Source organism: Hylobates moloch, unplaced genomic scaffold (genome assembly GCF_009828535.3).
Source record: "Hylobates moloch isolate HMO894 unplaced genomic scaffold, HMol_V3 SCAFFOLD_9, whole genome shotgun sequence".
Lineage (NCBI taxonomy): Eukaryota > Metazoa > Chordata > Mammalia > Primates > Hylobatidae > Hylobates > Hylobates moloch.
Window position 1 is genome coordinate 84,827,055 of NW_026652284.1, and position 18,529 is coordinate 84,845,583.

General features: G+C 35.5%; 1 protein-coding gene across 2 annotated transcripts in view; it reads right to left on the minus strand.

Annotated features, from left to right (window-relative positions):
• Window positions 1-530: 530 nt before the first annotated feature.
• Window positions 531-18,529, minus strand: part of LRP12 (LDL receptor related protein 12) — a 96,776-nt gene continuing 78,777 nt past the window's right edge. For both annotated transcript variants that reach the window (XM_032760239.2, XM_032760238.2), the window contains 4 exons: window positions 10,656-10,858; window positions 8,305-9,409; window positions 6,406-6,538; window positions 531-2,858 (listed from right to left, as the gene is read on the minus strand). In XM_032760239.2, the coding sequence (XP_032616130.1) occupies window positions 1,992-2,858; window positions 6,406-6,538; window positions 8,305-9,409; window positions 10,656-10,858 (2,308 nt within the window). In that variant the 3' untranslated portion in view covers window positions 531-1,991. The remainder of the gene's footprint in view (window positions 2,859-6,405; window positions 6,539-8,304; window positions 9,410-10,655; window positions 10,859-18,529) is intronic.

Sequence of the window (18,529 nt, forward strand, 5' to 3'; positions counted from 1 at the left end):
TTATTTCTAGAGAGATATACAAGAATCTGGTACTGATATGTGTCTCTTTCAAGTGAACTAAAAGATGGGTGTTGGCATAGAAGAGGAATTTACATTTCACTGTTTGAACCAGGAAGACGTATTAGTTAATTAAAATAATAAATTAAAACATATGCTAGAAAACCAAAACCCTTATACTTGATAGTATATTAGTACTAGGGCATAAAAGATTATTTGGTAACACAAATTCTGCCAGTAGAATATACTATAGGGGTCTAAAATGTATGTGAAAACAATTTAAAAAGAGAACTGACTGTGTTACTGCATCTTGTGAGATAAGTCAATTAAAAGGCAGTTTAATCAATTAAACTCTCTCATCTTGTGAGATACATCAATTGAAGGGCAGTCTCAAGCAAAATAATATTCAAGTCCTTAGAAAATTTTACCCTCGAGTACTGGTAAAAGCTACTACTTTACTATAAAGTAGTTAAGGAATGATCTCCTTCTAATCATTTTTATTCTAGATATATTGCATATTTTATGGCCTGAATTTGTATATGCACCAAAATTCAACAAATAAAGAACAACTTCGATTTAAAAAGTACCTCAAGGCAATAAAAAAAACATTTTAATTTTTGATACATATTAAAACATCTTAGTCAGTTCCTCCTGACAGCATAACACAGACAAATACACAAGACTTCAAACATGCTTTAAAATGACATTCAGCAAAGTACTTAAAATTTAATAAATAGCAAATCACACACAAATACATTTTTCATAATCATTAAACTACTAAAACAGACAGCTAAAGAATAAATAAACAGCAACTGACAGTAAAAAAAATATGTTGGGTTTTGCAATTCACACTACTTAAAAAGGGGGGGATGATCTGAATGATTTCTTAATTTTCTTTTGAGAGTGTAGCATGATCCCCCCAGGAATAAAATATATAGAAAAAATCACTCTTAAAACAATGTATTTTTTAAATACAACAAATAAATATGAAACCAGCAAAGCAATTTCAAGTTGTAATAAAAATGTCCCCTGCCCCCAGCCAAAAGCTATGGAAATATATAGTCGCTGTGGTAGCAAATAATAGCATTTTAAAGTGATAGTGCTTGTGCACTAAGCTCATCTGAGACCTTGATATAATTTTAGTGCAAATCCCTAGGGTCCAATGCAAGCGCAACCCTGTATTGGGGAACTTATCTTGTACAATTTTTGTACATGTTTTATAAAGTTCAAGATTTAATGCATAGTAGAATATCTTCATCCACTTAATTGTGTTGCTAAATAGAGATGAAAAAAGAAATGACTTGGGATTTTACCATTTGGTTTGTACCATGTTAGAGTATTAAAGTCAACATTAGAAAATCTTTATAAAAGAGTTTTGTTTTTGCCAGTAATTTATCTAACTCTGCCTAAATTTCACATCATTGTATGTTAAACGTAAGAGAAAAATTTTTAGACAGTTTGTTTCCCTTTGACAAGTTCATATGATAATGAAATCCAATAATAGACAAATGTCAAACAAATGAAAACGCAGGTGAGTATAAGGGTGTTTTTTTTTGTACATTAACAACCTTAACATCTAGTATATTAAGTTACAAGATGTGTTGGCAAAAGCATAAATGTTTCAATTAAAATAAGGTATTATTTTGTACAAACAAACCATTTAACAAAGGATAGATAAAAATGACAATCAAATGAGTTTCAGCAGCCACATTTCTACAGTGAACTACAATATCAGGATGAAAACAATCAGAAACAAATGAAAGGACATTATTGAACAATATGAATATGTAATGCATTTTTAGCTGCTAAAATAGTAAACTCTAAGTTCATAGAGTTACAAGTTGTTGAATTTAACCATGCAGGCTAACATATAATAATAAGAAATCACCCTGCATTTTTTCTTTTTAAACGAAAACTAGTTTAACTGTAAAGTTACAAAATAATAAATGGATATTGCTCCAACTTGTATACAATCTCCCTTACGTGATTCGTACCTAACAAAGTAACAAAGCCTCATCATCACTCGTTTCGTTTTTCAGTGTTACTTCTAAGCAAGTGTCTGGTATCTGGGCAGTGTGGACAATACCACAACGCTCACAAGGGCCATCTCGATTACTTGGCCTTACTCCAGGATTTGTTGCACTATATGGTTGTCTAAGCCCTTGTGCTTGATCTGAGGCAAGATCAAGAAGAGGTCTGGAGCAGTCATTCACATCAAAGTCTGAAGATCCATCAGAAATTGGAATCAGCATTTCAACATCATCATCATCTTCTCTTCTACTTACCCCATTATCAAGTTGTCTCAAAGGACTCTGGTTCTGACTTACGGAACTTGATCGTCCTAATGTAAAACGTACCCAACGTAGCCCCTGAGTCATACGACTGAGTGCACTTGTAAGCTGGTGACGTGCTGGACTCACACTTGGGGGTTCCACACTTGTCACATCCCTTCCATTATCTGCATGACCACCTCGGGTACTCTGAGTTGAGGAACTTGCACATGCTCCTACTGTCGCTTCTACTGCCGTTGTGGGAGGGACTTTTTGAGGCAAAGGAGCTGCAACCCCACCAGATGCTCCTGCCATATCTCTTCTCTCATTTTCTGTGTCTGTATCATCAGACTCCACGGAAAACAAACTTCTGTGAGTATGATTTCTCTCAGGTTCTCTACTGGTACTCTGACTAGGGACAACCTCATCTCCATCTGCTGAGACCAAAGCCAATGACCCAGAATGACGTGATCTTGCAAAATTAAAAATACGGTTCCAAATGTTGCTTGATCTGCCTGCCATAGGAAGCCTGACTGAAGTAAATCCAAGCTGAGATCGTACTGCTAGCCTCAGATTTTCCAAAACAGAAGCCTACAAAAATAAGAAAACATCTTAAGATAGTTAACAACAAGGTACCAAGATAAAAAAAAAACACCCTTCTATTAAGAATGTGTTGTGGTTAAAAATTCTGTTACTCATTGTTGCTTTTGGGTCTAAGGAGGAAAAATTAAATTCTCTTACCTATGTGGGTTCATCCTACTACAGAATCCAATCTACTAATCTAACTTGAATCATTGTTTGTTTAAACTCTTCTTGATATTCTATTTTATATATGCAACTTAAAAATGATATTTAATGTCAATTGTAACAGTTGTTTCAAAATCTCACATCGTAATCCAACGTGAAAAGTGTACCAAAGCTAGAAAATAAAATTGATACTTCTGTAACTAGGAACATAGGAGAATCTCTACATAATTGACGAAGTGACCAAAATGAGTTTGTGAAAACCAGGCCTTTTATCTTTTTTTTTTTTTAAAGAACAAATTAGACTTAATTTACAAGGCTGAACTTTTCCAAAACATGTGAAAGTTGTATTTCACAGAGTTGGTTCTCAAGCATTTGCTGAATGGATACTGAGGATTTAATTATATTGTCACAAATAAAGGAATTATATTTGTAATACAGCACAGAAGACAACAAGAAACAACAAAAGAACCTGTTTATATCATTACTCAATGGTATCTAGACATTTAGATTTCTTCTCAATCTTTAAAGTTTTATTTTCTATAGTTTAGTATTAAGTATAAATTATATCATTCTTTGAAAACTAGTTAGCTGTAATTAGTGTATATGAAAGGCTACCCAACTGAATAAAAAATCTATTTTTTCTAGATGAACGAGTTTAGAGTTTATTTTTAAAAGCACATAGCATTAGATAAGATAGTCTTTAAGCTCCATCTAGTGGTTATAAAAAGAAGTATTCAAACTTGAAACAGCTTTCAGCAACCTGGCATTTAGTATTTAAAAATTATACTTCCAGGAAACAATCTCAAGTTGATATACTCTCCTTCAGATGATGATACTGTCTCCTGCCAAAACTCACACCTCTTCCCTTTCCCCTCACAGAAGAAAGAAGGTAGAAAATAAGGAAAATGTCCTCTTATGTTCTGTATCTCTTTGTGACTGGTATTGCATTTATTTATGCTTTCCATATAGGCCTTTCCATAGTGCCATGGACATAATTTATGATAAGTTAAGAAGCTACTATCATAGGAACATTTCATAGTCTGACATTAGTAAGGCACAGATTGTCAATAAGAAATTTGAATATCAGCACACATGGATTTGCTATACAGATGAGTAAGAGTTTTCACCAATTAAGAAGTACCTAACTATAAATTAAAAAAAAAAAAAGAAAAAGAAAAAGTGGTTCACATTTCTAATGAACTTCTCCACAGATCTGCTCCTCAACAGTGAGCACGCAAGTTTTAAGCCTTCATGTTGAGCACTATGCTATTATGTCCAGCAATGAACAAAAGGCTCTTCTGTTATCCTTCTCTGTTGTGCTGCTATTAGCCATCAAGATCAACAATGCCTTCAACATACTTTATTGCTGACTTTAACATTTGGTTTGTCATACTGAGGTGAAACTCTCTACTTAGTTAAAAGTCAGTTTAATTAGGATTGGCAATCTAACATTATATTTTACGAGGGGATCTCATGAATGTTCTAGGAATAATTTCATATGCTTCTACAGTTTATGAAGGAGAAAGCATTCCTCAAAAAGCATTTCTACTTTGAGTGAGATGGTGAAGTACATCATTACTTATTTTTTCCAAAAACTGCTATAAAAATTTGATAATTTGTTACCAAAAGCTTCAAACTTGAGAGTTTAATCTCCTTAAATGAATAAAATCTAACTTACCACCCATAAAACATATTTTATTCTAAAATGTTGAAGTAGAATTCTCCCAAGAGGGTAAATATAACCTCAGAAACTGGGGTAGTGTGAGGTAATGAAGAATTTAACCTCACCCAAAGCCTTTGTCCTTGGCTTTTGGTACATGATCTCCAAGCCCTTCCACTGTCATGCCTGAAAGCAGTGTCTTTGCCTGGCGGCCTTGGACCAGCCAGATGGTAAAACTGACTTAGAGTGGAAGCTCTGAACCACACCAACAGTGTGATGTAGGGTGAGCGCTTTGGGTCAATCAATCTCTGGATAAGGCTAGAAACTGGGATTGGCCACATGTGCAATTAATCCTGCCTATGTGCTAGTGCACCAGTACAAACTCTGGACACCGAGGCCTGGGTGAGCTTTCCTGGTTGGTAACACTCCATGCATATTGTCACATATCTGTGTTCACACAGTAATGCCCTCTTGCCTCTATGGGGAAAGGACAACTGGAAGATCCATGTTTGGTACCCTTCTGAACTTTGTCCTATGCATCTTTTCCCTTGGTTAATCTGTGTCTGTATCCTCTCCCTGTAATAAACTGTAATCGCAAGTGAGCTGCTTTAAGTGAGTTTTCTGAGTGTTCCTAGTACATTACCAAACCTGAAGGCGATTTGGGGAACTCCCTGAATTTGCAATTGGTGTTAGGAGTGAAGACAATCTTGTGTGAACTGTGTTCCCTCTAACTTTATGGGGTTTAGGGGTGGTGGGTGGTAGAGAATGAAGTAGGTGTGTAAAATTAACCGTGGTCTGATTCTTACCTAAAAAAAAAAAAACTTTCCCCATAGCAGGGCTGATATAAAGAAGCCACAACTTAGCTTTTTCCTACTTTGCACACAAAATTCCAACCAGTGGAACTTCTGAATGATTTACTTAGGAAATTACATATGGAGAAATGTTTTGAAACTACAAATTCTCACCAAAGATTTCCTAAAAGACTCCAATAAGGTGATAGACTGTAATCAGAAATCACATTTACCAAAAAGGAAATGGTATTCTGTTTTGAAAATAATTATATTACTGGGAAAACAATGTTTACCAGTTTTAATTATAATACTGGAAACAACAATTTTTATAAATGTTTCTGAATCAATTTACAATTTAAATGAATAAATCCTTATGCCTAAAATGAACGCTGGCACATTTTTAAGCACTACGAGAAAAATTTTTTTAATTGCTGAGAAATTTAAAGAATTCAGAAACACATAATGAATTACTATATAAACAAAATGCTATAAATTGTTAAACACTGTAAAATCCAGCTTGAAGATGTTTTTCCTGAGGTAGAAATGTTAACTTCATTTTAATTACTTTTACTTATAAGTGGTTAATCTAGCATGTTATATTGCTAGCATATTAATTTTAGTGTTCATTCTTAAATCTTGTAGATGTTCAGGTCAAGTAAAAAATAACTTGCCAAGCTTAATACTTTTGAATTATAATGCACTAAATTATCCTAAACAGTAAAATGCTTAAGAATTGCACAACCAAATCAGTGGAATGAAAAATATACTTTTGTAGTTTGAAGTATTAAAATATAATGAAAACTATGACTTCAAATCTTCCATACATTTAAATCCTTGATTGCAAAAATTCTGACAGTCAAGGGTCTTTGCTTTATCATATATACAGGCACAGATTTCATTTTAAGAGGAAATGTAATAGAAATAACACATTGCAATATACCTGATTAGGTGAACAAACAGGAAAATCTTCAACTGGTGGAATTAAACCCTGAGCAATCAATTGTCCATAAGAGGGAGGAGCTTCTCTTCTTAACAATTCTGCTTCCACTCTTGACAACTGTGTTTCAAATGATCTTTGAGAGTAGATGAAAAGAAAAAAGATTAAAAGCGGGAGTGAAGAAAAAGAACAATTTTCTATTATCAGTAATTAAAACAATCTGAATCTTGGCATATTTGATCATTTTAAAGCTTAGTCATTTGACAAACATTTACTGAATATATGTATTATCCCTATACTGGGAATACAAAGATGAAGCACGCAGTCTGTCTTCATAGGGCTTTACGCTAGTAGAAGCCTGGATCACCGAGTTTTAATAAATGAAAATCCCTGTAAAAGGTAAAGGGAGAAATAATACAAGATTTTAAAACTCCTAAGAATATTGTATTTACTGAATATATGTTGAAGCCACCGCGCCCAGCTGGGATCTCTGACTCTTCACTGAGCTCTTTTGTTGCAATGTGGTAGAAAGTTTTCTGGCCATTTACACTTGGCCAAAGATGCAGTGGTCGGGTGCCGTGGCTCACACCTGTAATCAAAGCACTTTGGGAGGCCAAGGCGGGTGGATCACGAGGTCAGGAGTTTGGGACCAGCCTGGCCAACAGAGTGAAACCCCATCTCTACTAAAAATACAAAAAATTAGCCAGGCATGGTGGCGGGCGCCTGTAATCCCAGCTACTTGGGAGGCTGAGGCAGGAGAATCGCTTGAACCTGGGAGACAGAGTGCAGTGAGCCGAGATCGCACAACTGCACTCCAGCTCGGGTGACAGAGCAAGACTCCATCTCAAAACAAACAACAACAAAAAAAAAAAAAAAAAGGAAAAAAAAGAAAAGATGCAGTAATGGTTATTACGATACTGTGCATCTGTGTGCCATCTATTAGCCATCTGTTATGTAAAAAGTTCTTTGTGAAATCTATTATTTGTAATTCTCCTGGGACTGAAGGTCATTGTCTCCACAGACATATCTGCCATTAACTTCTCCCAGGTCCCATTTATCCTGCATCATACTGAAAACTACTCACTTTGAAGGTCACCCTTTAACAGTTAACCATTTCTTACTAAACTGAGAACTCTGAAGTGCTGTTGTCACTTTACAACAGGACATTAGTCTTGTGTTCCAATCGTATCTCCTATTAGCCCTTCATAGGCATCCCGAGCTCCAGATAAACTGAACCAGGTGCTTACTTTTTGAGCAATGCTGGACATTCCTACTTATATATTTTCCCAGGTTATTGCTTTAACAACACCTTTTCCCCTATCTATATTCTACTCATACATTTCAAGTGGCACCCCTCCAATTAAAGCCTTTCTGCCTCTCTCTCTCGTTAGATTAGGTATTTTTGACTTTATACCATTTTGTTTTATAGCTCTTTACAGTATTACACTTTTGTCATCTTATTCCATGCCCCAATTCCTTCTTCCTAACTGTAAACTGCTTGTGATATTATGCCTTATTCATTTTCCTATTTACCTGTATGCTTTGAACATAGCATATAGCGTATCTGGAATTTTTGAATTAGTATTTAGAAAAATACAGGTTAAAACACTAAAACTGAGAGCTGCAGCTTACAATATTCCTATAAAACAGATTAATCTGAAAACAGGAGCTGGTAAATAGATGGGCTTTTTCTCACAACTCTAAATATTAGTTTGTAATGTGTCTGGCCTTTTGAGTCTTGGGCTTTTCACACTAATTTTACACATCATCAACAATCTTTATCCATTTCTAAACTAATATAAAACAAAAATACATTGCTAATCATCAAAGAACTTGTTTCAAACATTTGGGCCTGCTTTTATTGTGGAGAGCATAACCCTATAGTTCTGTCTGGATACTGACCTTCTTTCAAACATTCTCAGAGAATAAAGCTTACAAGTACATCCCAATGCTATGACGAGTAACAGGCCACAGATGAGGCTCCCTATGACGGCAGCAGTGATGACTCTTGTAGGCACGATTACTGGGCAATTTTCTTCATCGCTGCCATCACCACAGTCATCTTGAGAATCACACACCCAACTTTCAAACACGCAACGATTGTTTTTACAATGGAAATTTCCTGGTTGGCAAAAAAAGCAGTTTTTTTCATCTGAGCCATTTGGGCAATGATTCTGGTAGTTGCAGCGATCAGAACGAGGATAACAGACACCATTTCGGGAACATGGAAATTCTTCCTTCTGGCACATGGTACAATTGATTTCATCCCGTCCATTTGGGCAATGCCAATACCCATCACAACGCTGCTGCTCAGTATAACACCCCCAGTTACCTCCACAGGGTATTTCCCATGGCAAACAGAACCCATCTACTTGGTAAGTAGCATTAAATCCCCTCGCAGCATTCACTTTATCAGCACAAAAATGTACCCTTATCTGTCCAGAAGAAGAAACAACTGTAAGAGGTGCATGAGAATCAAAAGCTGTCAACACACGCAAAAGCTTGTGTGGATTCTCCTCTAATCCATCATATATTTTGACATAATCACCATAACCAGTACCATCAAGTTTAAAGTCAGTGAAGCGTAAAATGACTTTACGGTGATCACCAGTGTCTATCAACCAGGTGCAATTGCTTCCAGGAGGATAAAAGTCTGGATAATTGGGAGAATTAAAAGTACCATAAAAATATTTTAGCCATTGCCCACATGTTGGCACATCACAGTCTATCTCGTCTCCTAGGTCAAGGCAGTCAATGTTCCCATCACATTTTAAAGATTCGGGGAGGCAAGTGTAAACTTTGGTAAAACGGGATAAACACTGGAACTGGTTGTAAGCACACGGTTGAAAAGCAGCAGCAGTTGGAGGATTAGCTTCTTTGGCACAGATCTCTTCATCGGAACTATCTCCACATTCATCCATGTTATTACATTTCCAGGCTTCTGGTATACACTTTCCATTACCACAACGAAACTGATCACAAGCACAATTTGGTTCCTCAGATTTCCCTGTGAAGATGTGAGTAGAAAGGAGATGGAAAGAAAAGGAGAAAAATTATAATCTTTAAAAGACATAAAACAGCAAGCAATATTTTTACAATAAATGTTCATAAAGCCCAAGTGCTAGAAGTTTTAAAAAACAGGTTGGTTTTTTAATATTTTAATTTTATTTTTAAGTTCCAGGGTACATGTGCAGGATGTGCAGGTTTGTTACATGGGTAAACATGTGCCATGGTGGTTTGCTGCACCCATCAACCCATCACCTAGGTATTAAGTCCAGTATGCATTAGCTCTTTTCCCTAATGCTCTCCCTCCCACCCCACCCTCCCTAGAAAGGCCACAATAAATGTGGGGCCTGTGTCCATGTGTTCTCATTGTTCAGGTCCCACTTATAAGTGAGAACATGCAGTGTTTGGTTTTCTGTTCCTGTGTTATTTTGCTGAGGATAATGGCTTCCAGCTTCATCCATCCATCCAGCTTCCAGCAAAGGACATGATCTCGTTCCTTTTTATGGCTGCATAGTATTCCATGGTGTATATGTACCAACATTTTCTTTACCCAGTCTATCATTGATGGGCATTTGGTCTGATTCCATGTCTTTGCTATTGTGAATAGTGCTGCAATCAACAGATGTGTGTATGTATCTTTATAAATAGAATGATTTAACAGGTTGGGTTCTAATGACAAATTAGTACTGGCACACTTACTCAACAATTCAACTTGTTAAATGCTTATTATTATTCCATGAAGATCTTTGCATTTTGATCTAAAAGACAGGACTAATTCTGAATTATTCACATTTGTATGATCCGGTCATGCTTTTTAGACACAGTTTAAGAAAAGAAAAGATGTCTTTTTTTCTGAGACTATAAACTATGAAGGTGAAATTTGTTAGGTCTTTTCTTTGGAGGTATAAAAACAATGACAATTACCACAAAAATACATTCTGAAGTAACTTTCTGGATGAGTAAGCACTTGAGGGACAAAAGGCTATTCTTAGAATAAAAGTATTTAAGATGTTTAAAAAGAAAATTAATCTTAGTATATGAAGTTAATCATTTTGTTAGAATTATACAAAACACCTTTTGGAGACCCAGCTTTAGGGCATCTGACTTTAGCTTCCAATCCTCAATCTCAGCTGCCTCGAGGGCCTACGCCTAATTAAATGAACATTATTTAGAAGATTAGCTCCGAAGTGACAGAACAGTTAATACCATAAAATTCAGTTCAATATCTTTCTTATTTAAAAACACACCTGAAAAATAGGCCAGTCTGAAACCCTTTCTAGAGATGTTGTCATCCGAATGAAACCTAATCCAGATGTGGTCTTGTGAAGAGATATATGGAGGTGGAATTGTGGAACCACAAGCTCTGTAACTTTCAATATTCTTGTATGTTTCTATTGTCAACCAGTCCAAATTGCACCTTCTGGATCCTTGAATATCAAAATCCTGAAAACTGAAAAAAAAAAAAAAAAAAATCAGAAATGTCTATTAAAAAGTCAATTTTGGAAAAAAACATCATATTACAATGTAACTGAGGATATTATTATAAGCCTCCATATACTGACCGATTCTCCTGGGTTTTCCAGGCATACAACCACATCATTAGCAAATAATAATACTAATTCTATGTTCTTCATATTTGTATTTCTTCCCCAGATTGTAGAAAAATACTTCTTCACAAGTAATGCCAGTTTCCAAAATAATGTTAAAAAACAGGTGACAGTTGGCACCTTTTCTTTTTCTTCTCTGTGTGTATGGTTGGGAAAGACCACTTCTAACTCAGAACATCCTAAACTGTTCTATGTTCCAACCAGAATCACCTCTCCCCAATCTGATGAATTGAAGTAAACACAGAGAAACTCAGCCTTCTCTTACATTAATACTTGCTTAATGAAAAGTTTGCAGCTGACATTCTTAGGAGAGTAATTAGCACAAATCTGAGCAAGGTAAAAGACTGAAAAAGGAACACACGAAAAATGCTTTTGGTGAAAAGTCCCTGAGTTTGGGAATACCTTTTTACATAAATCACTTTCTAGCCAAATACTATCTTGTAGTTAATAAAATGTGGGCATAAATATAGGCCAAAAACATCAAATAAATAAATGCACATAGAAAATTAGTCACTGCTTATGAAAAAAGAGAAACCGAAATATAGTTTTACAATATCTGAATATGCCTCACCAAAAAGTAAAGATCTGACTTTATATTCTTGCCTTTGCCTTAAACTAAGTGATAATAAAGTTAATTACCCAAGGATTATTATACCAGAATGTTTCTTCTTCAAATATTCTGAATAACTAACAAAAGCTGATAGACAATTTGATTGTTTCCAGGTTTGCACTATTATGAACTATGCTTTAAAAACTCCTGGCCGGGCATGGTGGCTCACGCCTGTAATCCCAGCACTTTGGGATGCTGAGGTGGGCAGATAACGAAGTCAGGAGTTTGAGACCAGCCTGGCCATGGTGAAACCCCGTCTCTACTAAAAATACAAAAATTAGCCGGGCATGATGGTAAGTGCCTGTAATCCCAGCTACTCAGGAGGCTGAGGCAGGAGAATCTCTTGAACCTGGGAGACAGTGGTTGCAGTGAGCTGAGACTGTGCCACTGCACTCCAACCTGGGCGACAGAGCAAGACTCCATCTCGAACAAAACAAAACAAAACAAAACAAAACCCTTATACATGAACATATCTCTTACAAGAACAAGCATTTCTCTAGGACAAACTATTCTAGAACTAGTATTGCTAGGTCAGAAGAATAATTTCTCTTTAAATCTGACAGACACTGGCAAAACATTTTTACACGAATTTACAGTTCTACCAAGTATGTACCAAAGTACCATATACCCCACGTTTAGCAAAATGACATATTCTATTTTTAAAAATGTTTTGCCAATTAGGTAGACAAAAGAGATTTATCACTTCTATTTAGCATGTCTTTATTTACTGAGATTGAAATGCTTTTCCAATTTATGGGTTATTTCAATTTTTTTTACTCCAAATTGCCTTGTTTTCCAAATTTCCTCCTTTATTCATTAATATTTCTTAAGAACTCTATACATTATAAACACGAGCTTATTCGGGGGCACGTATGTTATGTAAGACATGTCATATCCACCTATATCCACAGTCTTTCTCTCCAATGGTCAGTGTGGTCAGTCTTTTTCATTTTAGTCACTGATGGGTGGCATCTCTTATTGTGGTTTTATGTACACTTTCCTGAAGACAAATTTGCTGAACATCTTTTCATGTGATTACTGGCCATTTTTATATCTTCTGTGAAGTATCTGTTCATGTCTTTTGCCCATTAAAAAAAAAAAGTTATAAAAATCCCTTTTATATTCTTGGCCAGGCATGGTGGCTCACGCCTGCAATCCTAGAACTTTGGGAGGCTGAGGTGGGCAGATCACTTGAGGTCAGGAGTTCGAGACCAGCCTGGCCAACCAAAATGATGAAACCCCGTCTCTACTGAAAACACAAAAATTAGCTGGCTGTGGTGGCGCATGCTTGTAATCCCAGCTACTCGCGAGGCTGATGCAGGAGAATTGCTTGAACCTGGGAGGCAGAGATTGTAGTGAGCTAAGATCGCACCACTGTACCCCAGCCTGGGCGACAGAGCAAGACTCCACCTCAAAAAAAAAAAAAAAAAAAAAAGTGGATTCAAGTCCTTTGTTAGATATGTGTATTGCTAATATTTTCTTCCAGTCTATGGTATGTCTTTTCATTTTCTTAATGGAACCTTTTAATAAGCAGAAGTTTTAAATTTTAGTCTTGATGAAGTCTAATTTATTATTTTTGCTTTGTGTTTAGTGCATTTAGTGTCCTAAGATATCTTGGTGTTTTCAAAGATCTCAACGACGTTCAACTACTTTTTAAGTATTTCAGAGTTTTAGTTTTTACATTTATAGCTGAGATTTACATAAATTTTTGTGTTTTCAAGTAGAAAATGAGATTCTTTTCTTTTTTTTCTTACATTTATCTAGAACACAGAAGATACTAATTTTTGTTCTATCACACAGTTTAATTAGTCTGATGACCATGAACTTGAGGAGGTTTGGTTTTTCACTTAGTTTAAAGTGAGTTTGTTTCTGCTTTGCCCTTAGTCTTAGGGGGAATTCTTAGTTTAAGGACACTGTCTTTACTTGTAAAGTATGACACACAGAGTTTCATTAAAAATCTCTAGGTATTTATTTATGAAGCCCTATACTCGGTCTCCCCTGTGATGGACAGGATTCAAACTCCATGTGCTGCCTCTGCTGTGGGGTGCAGCAGCTGAAATCACTGTATAGTCTTTTCAGCCTTCCCGCTGTTACTTTCCAGCAGGTTCCTTGGAGTCTTCTTTAAGCACACACAATTCATGGGTCAGCTAAGGATTCCAGAATAATTTAAATGCAGTTACTTTCCAGTTTGTGGTTCTCTCCTTTCCAGGAGTTACCTTATTAATTAATTTCCAGTTACTGTCCCAGCCTCAACTGCATCCTGACACCTCAAGCTGACAAGAGTATGGTGATCTGCTTGAGTTCCAGTCACTCCACGTTGCACAGACTGGCAAGAATCTTCAGAGAACTGGTAGGAAACAAGCCTATCTCACGAAGTGTGGTTCCTTCTTTCAGGGGTGGAATACTCTCCTGTTTTTGCCAGTTTCTTATTACTCTCCAGAGCCTTCAAATAGTTGGTTTTAAAATATCTTATCCAAACTTAACAGCTCTTGTTTATGGGAGGTCTAGTCCCATTCAAACTAGGGAATCCCTTAATAAACTTTTAGTCCACAAAACGTTTAAGATTCATGAGGGCAAAGGATGGGAGAGGTGGCTCACGCCGTAATCCCAGAACTTTGGGAGGCTGAGGTGGATCACCTGAAGTCAGAAGTTCGAGACCAACCTGGCCAACAGGGTGAAACCCTATCTCTACTAAAAATACAAAAATTAGTTGGGAGTGGTTTTTAATTTTAGTCTTGATGAAGTCTAATTTTTTATTTTTGCTTTATGTTTAGTGCATTTAGTGGTGTTTCCAAAGATCCCAAAGATGTTCAACTATTTTTTAAGTATTTCAAAGTTTTAGTTTTTATACACCTGTAATCCCAGCTACTTGGGAGGCTGAGGCAGGAGAACTGCTTGAACCTGGGAGGCAGAGGTTGCAGTGAGCCGAGATGGCGCCACTGCACTCCAGCCTGGGTGACAAAGTGAGACTCTGTCTCTCAAAAAAAAAAACAAAAAAAAGATTCATGAAGGCAGAAACCTTGTTTAGAATAAGAAACAATAAATATCTGTTCATGTATACCCTATTTTAGTTTGCTAATTCATTTAGGATTTTTAAATAAGTAAAATTACTTTTTGGTTTTTTAAATGCTTCATAGTAATTTGTGTAATAAAAGCACTGTTGACATATTTGTCCTCTGTGCCTATTTAGAATACACTGAGTCAGGGAGAGTGTTTCAATTTTTGATGTTTTTTGGTTAATCAGTGGTTCTTAAACTTTTGATCATTTAAATTTTCTTAGAAATTGATTGTATGTTGATAGTAAAATTTATTACTACAAAGCTCTGTACACAGTACTTTCATACAGTTTAAAGACATTTTTTCCTATCTGTGATCGTTAAGTTTGCTTTAAACTGCTTAAAACAAACATATAATTAGCAAATAAAAGTTTTCTCTTCCTTCCTATTTTCTTTATATCACTGATTTCTATCTGTTGCACTGACTAAGAATTCTACTATAACCAGTAAAAGCACATATTTTCGTCTTGGTCCTTGGTGCTAAAATTAACTTTGCCATTAAATTTGCTTTTTAAAATTTTTAAAGACACCCTTTACCAGGTTAAGGAAATTCCTTTTCTATTCATTTAGTAACACTTGCCTATAAAACTAGTTCTAGAGTCTTAATTTGAATGCTGATTCAATTTCTTCAATGGCTACTGATTTCATCGGTTTTCTAATTCTTCTTGAATCAATTTTAGTAATATAAATTTTCCAAGAAATAATCCAATTCATCTACTTGTATAAAAGTATTAACATATAACTGCTTATAATATTCTCTTATGACATTAAAAATTTTATGTTTATAATTATAGACATTTTCGCTTCTCTTTTTCTTCAGTTTTGCTTTGAGTTTTATCTATTTTCCTGAGTTTTTCAGAAAGTCAGCTTTTTGTTTTATTGAATTTTATTGCTTATTTTCCTGGTCTTTACTTCTACTTTAAAATTTACCCTATAATTCTTTTTCCTTAACTCTTGAGTTAAATGCTGAGCTTATTTATTTTCTAATTTTTAAATCAATGCATTAAAGTTGTAAACTTTTCTAAGTATTCTTTCAATGTATTCTAACAGTTTTAATATGTATTACTTTCGCTATGGTTATTTAAAAAATATTTAGTCCCACTGTGATTTCCTCTTTAATTCAGGAGTTATTTAGGAATATACTTCTAAACATACAGGTTTCATAATTTTTTTCCTTTATTTTAATTGCATTGTGGTAAGAAAACACAATCTGAATGATGTACAGTCTTTGAAATGTATTAAGAGTTCCTTTGTGATTTGAAACATAATCAATTTTTATAAATGTTCCACATGTCTTTGAAAAGAATGTGTATTCTTTGTTGAAATAAGTATTAAAGGTGTGTTAAAAATCTCCCACTGCAATTGTGGATTGGTCAAATTTGCTGGGCAATTCTCCACATTTTGCTTTGCATGTATTTTAGGCTATGTAATAAAGTACATGAAATTTACTGCTATTTTATTTTCCTGGTAGAATACCCCAACTGTTACTAGTATTTTGTGCCTTAAGCTCAATTACAGTGGACGTTAATCTTCCTACACTAGCTTTCTCTTGATGAGTAGCTCCAAAACTAACCTTTTCTATCTCCTTGTTTTTGTTTATTTTTGAGACAAGGTCTCATTCTTCCACCCAGGCTGGAGTGCAGTGGTGCATTCATGGCTCACTGCAGCCTCAACCTCCTGGGCTCAGGTGATCCTCCCACCTCAGCCTCCTGAGTAGCTGGGACCACAGGAAACATGCCATCACACCCAGCTAGTTTTTTGTATTTTTGTAGAGACAGGGTTTCACCACATTGCCCAGGCCAGTCTCGAATTCCTGAGCCTACCTTGGCCTTCCAAAATGCTAGGATTACAGGCACGAGCCACAGCGTCTGGCCCATCTCCTTGTTTTTAGACATTCTGTATTAGTTTTGTTTTAGATGTGTTACAACCTTTCTACTTGGCAGAGAGTTCTCATTTTCCTCCTTTCCTTTTTTTTTTTTTTTTGAGAAAGGGTTTCACTCTGTTGCCTAGGCTGGAGCACAGTGGCACGATCTTGGCTCTGTAACCTCCACCTCCCGGGTTCAAGCAATTCTCATGCCTCAGCCTCCTGAGTAGCTAGGATTATAGGCGCGTGCCACCATGCCCAGCTAATTTTTGTATTTTTAGTAGAGACGAGGTTTCGCTGTGTTGGCCAGGCTGGTCTCAAACTCCTGACCTCAAGTGATCTACCCGCCTCGGCCTCCCAAAGTGCTGGGATTACAGGTGTGAGCCACCACATCTAGCCTCCTGTCTTTTTTTGAATATATTTTTAAAGTTCCTTTTCCTCTGTTAACTGCTCAATAGTACTTCTATTTTTAATCAGTGGCTACCTTTTGATATTTTAATTGAAATGCTGAAACACACTTTTTTTCTAACAAAGTCTAAGTAAGAGTATTCGGTGTTTCTCCTGTCCCCTCAAAAATCACAAATAGGGTAGAAACAATTTGCAGCTTTATTTTCACTAACCTTTTACTAAAATTTAGCATTTCCTACACTTATAAACAACAAACCATGACAGTATTTATAGCACTGGCCACTCCACCACTATTCAAAATTAGAGATATTTTTATGTTACATTTCAGTTTTTACAGATATCTAAAAATACTATTTACACTTAAAATTTTTTCTTTGAAATTAACCACTTGATTTTGCTAATGTGTTAATAAATAAGCATATTTACATTACAAATATTAAAAAATATCTGATAGCTGTACTTTAACATAATTGGTTCCCTTTGTTAATGCTACGTATTTTTTTTTTAATGGATTTAAACACATTATTCTGGGAAAGAATACACAGGTTGTACCAAAATACTAGGTGTCCGTGGCATAAAGAAAGTTAAGAAATAATCCCTGACAGAATACATCATAAAATGCCTGGAGTAAATCTGAGTTCCAACTTAATTTTGTTCGGCTGTTTTTCTCAGCATTCAATTTTTTCACACATTCTGGAATTTTGGTTTACAGGTTTATTTTAGGCAAGTTTTTTGGTTTTCTCTCTTTTTTTTAACCCTCTCTTCTTCTATGTTCTCCTACTTGGGTCTACATTCCAGAACAAGTCTTAGATGATAGTTCAGAGTATTAAAGATCCTGTCACGGAGTCAGCAGGTGACATAGTTATTCATGTTTGTTAGGTTATGCCCTCTCAGCTCTCTAAGCTCTCAGCCCCATATAAATTCAGGCTGTGGTTGGTGGCAGATTTTTCAGCCTCCTGTCTGGAGCAAAATTGCCTGTCCTTAGTCCTTGGCTTCAAGCAGGGTGCTGGTATTCAATCCTCTCTTCCCCATGGATAAGGTGGCCTTTGTTGATTATAGTGGGTTCCAAGGGAGAGGAATGAAGTAAAAATGCCTTTATTTCACCATCTTAAGCAAGTTTTATACAGATAGCTCTCAGTATTGTTTTTACTCCATAACTTTAGTTTCCCTCTTCTATACAGATCTAAAAAAATCACGTTTCTAATTCTGTTTTACTAAGAATTTAAAATTTTTATTTTAAATTCAGGAATGAATGCTGATTTTCTTTTTTACCAAGATGCTTTAAAGCATCTATGTACACTAGATAATCATATACTTTTTCTTTTGACTTGTTAACATGGTAAGTTAATTTAATATTTCCTAATACTGACTCATTTGTATGTCTAAGAGAGCTACATTTAATTATGCATATGATTCTTTTGAATCATTTAAGATTATGCAATGATAATCATATGTAAAACTTGTCTGTGTATATGCACGTGTGTCATCTTTTTAAAGTTATGATATTACCATGATAATGACTTCAGTAAAGAATCTGAACAATTACTAAAATCACCTTCTGATCTGTATACATCGA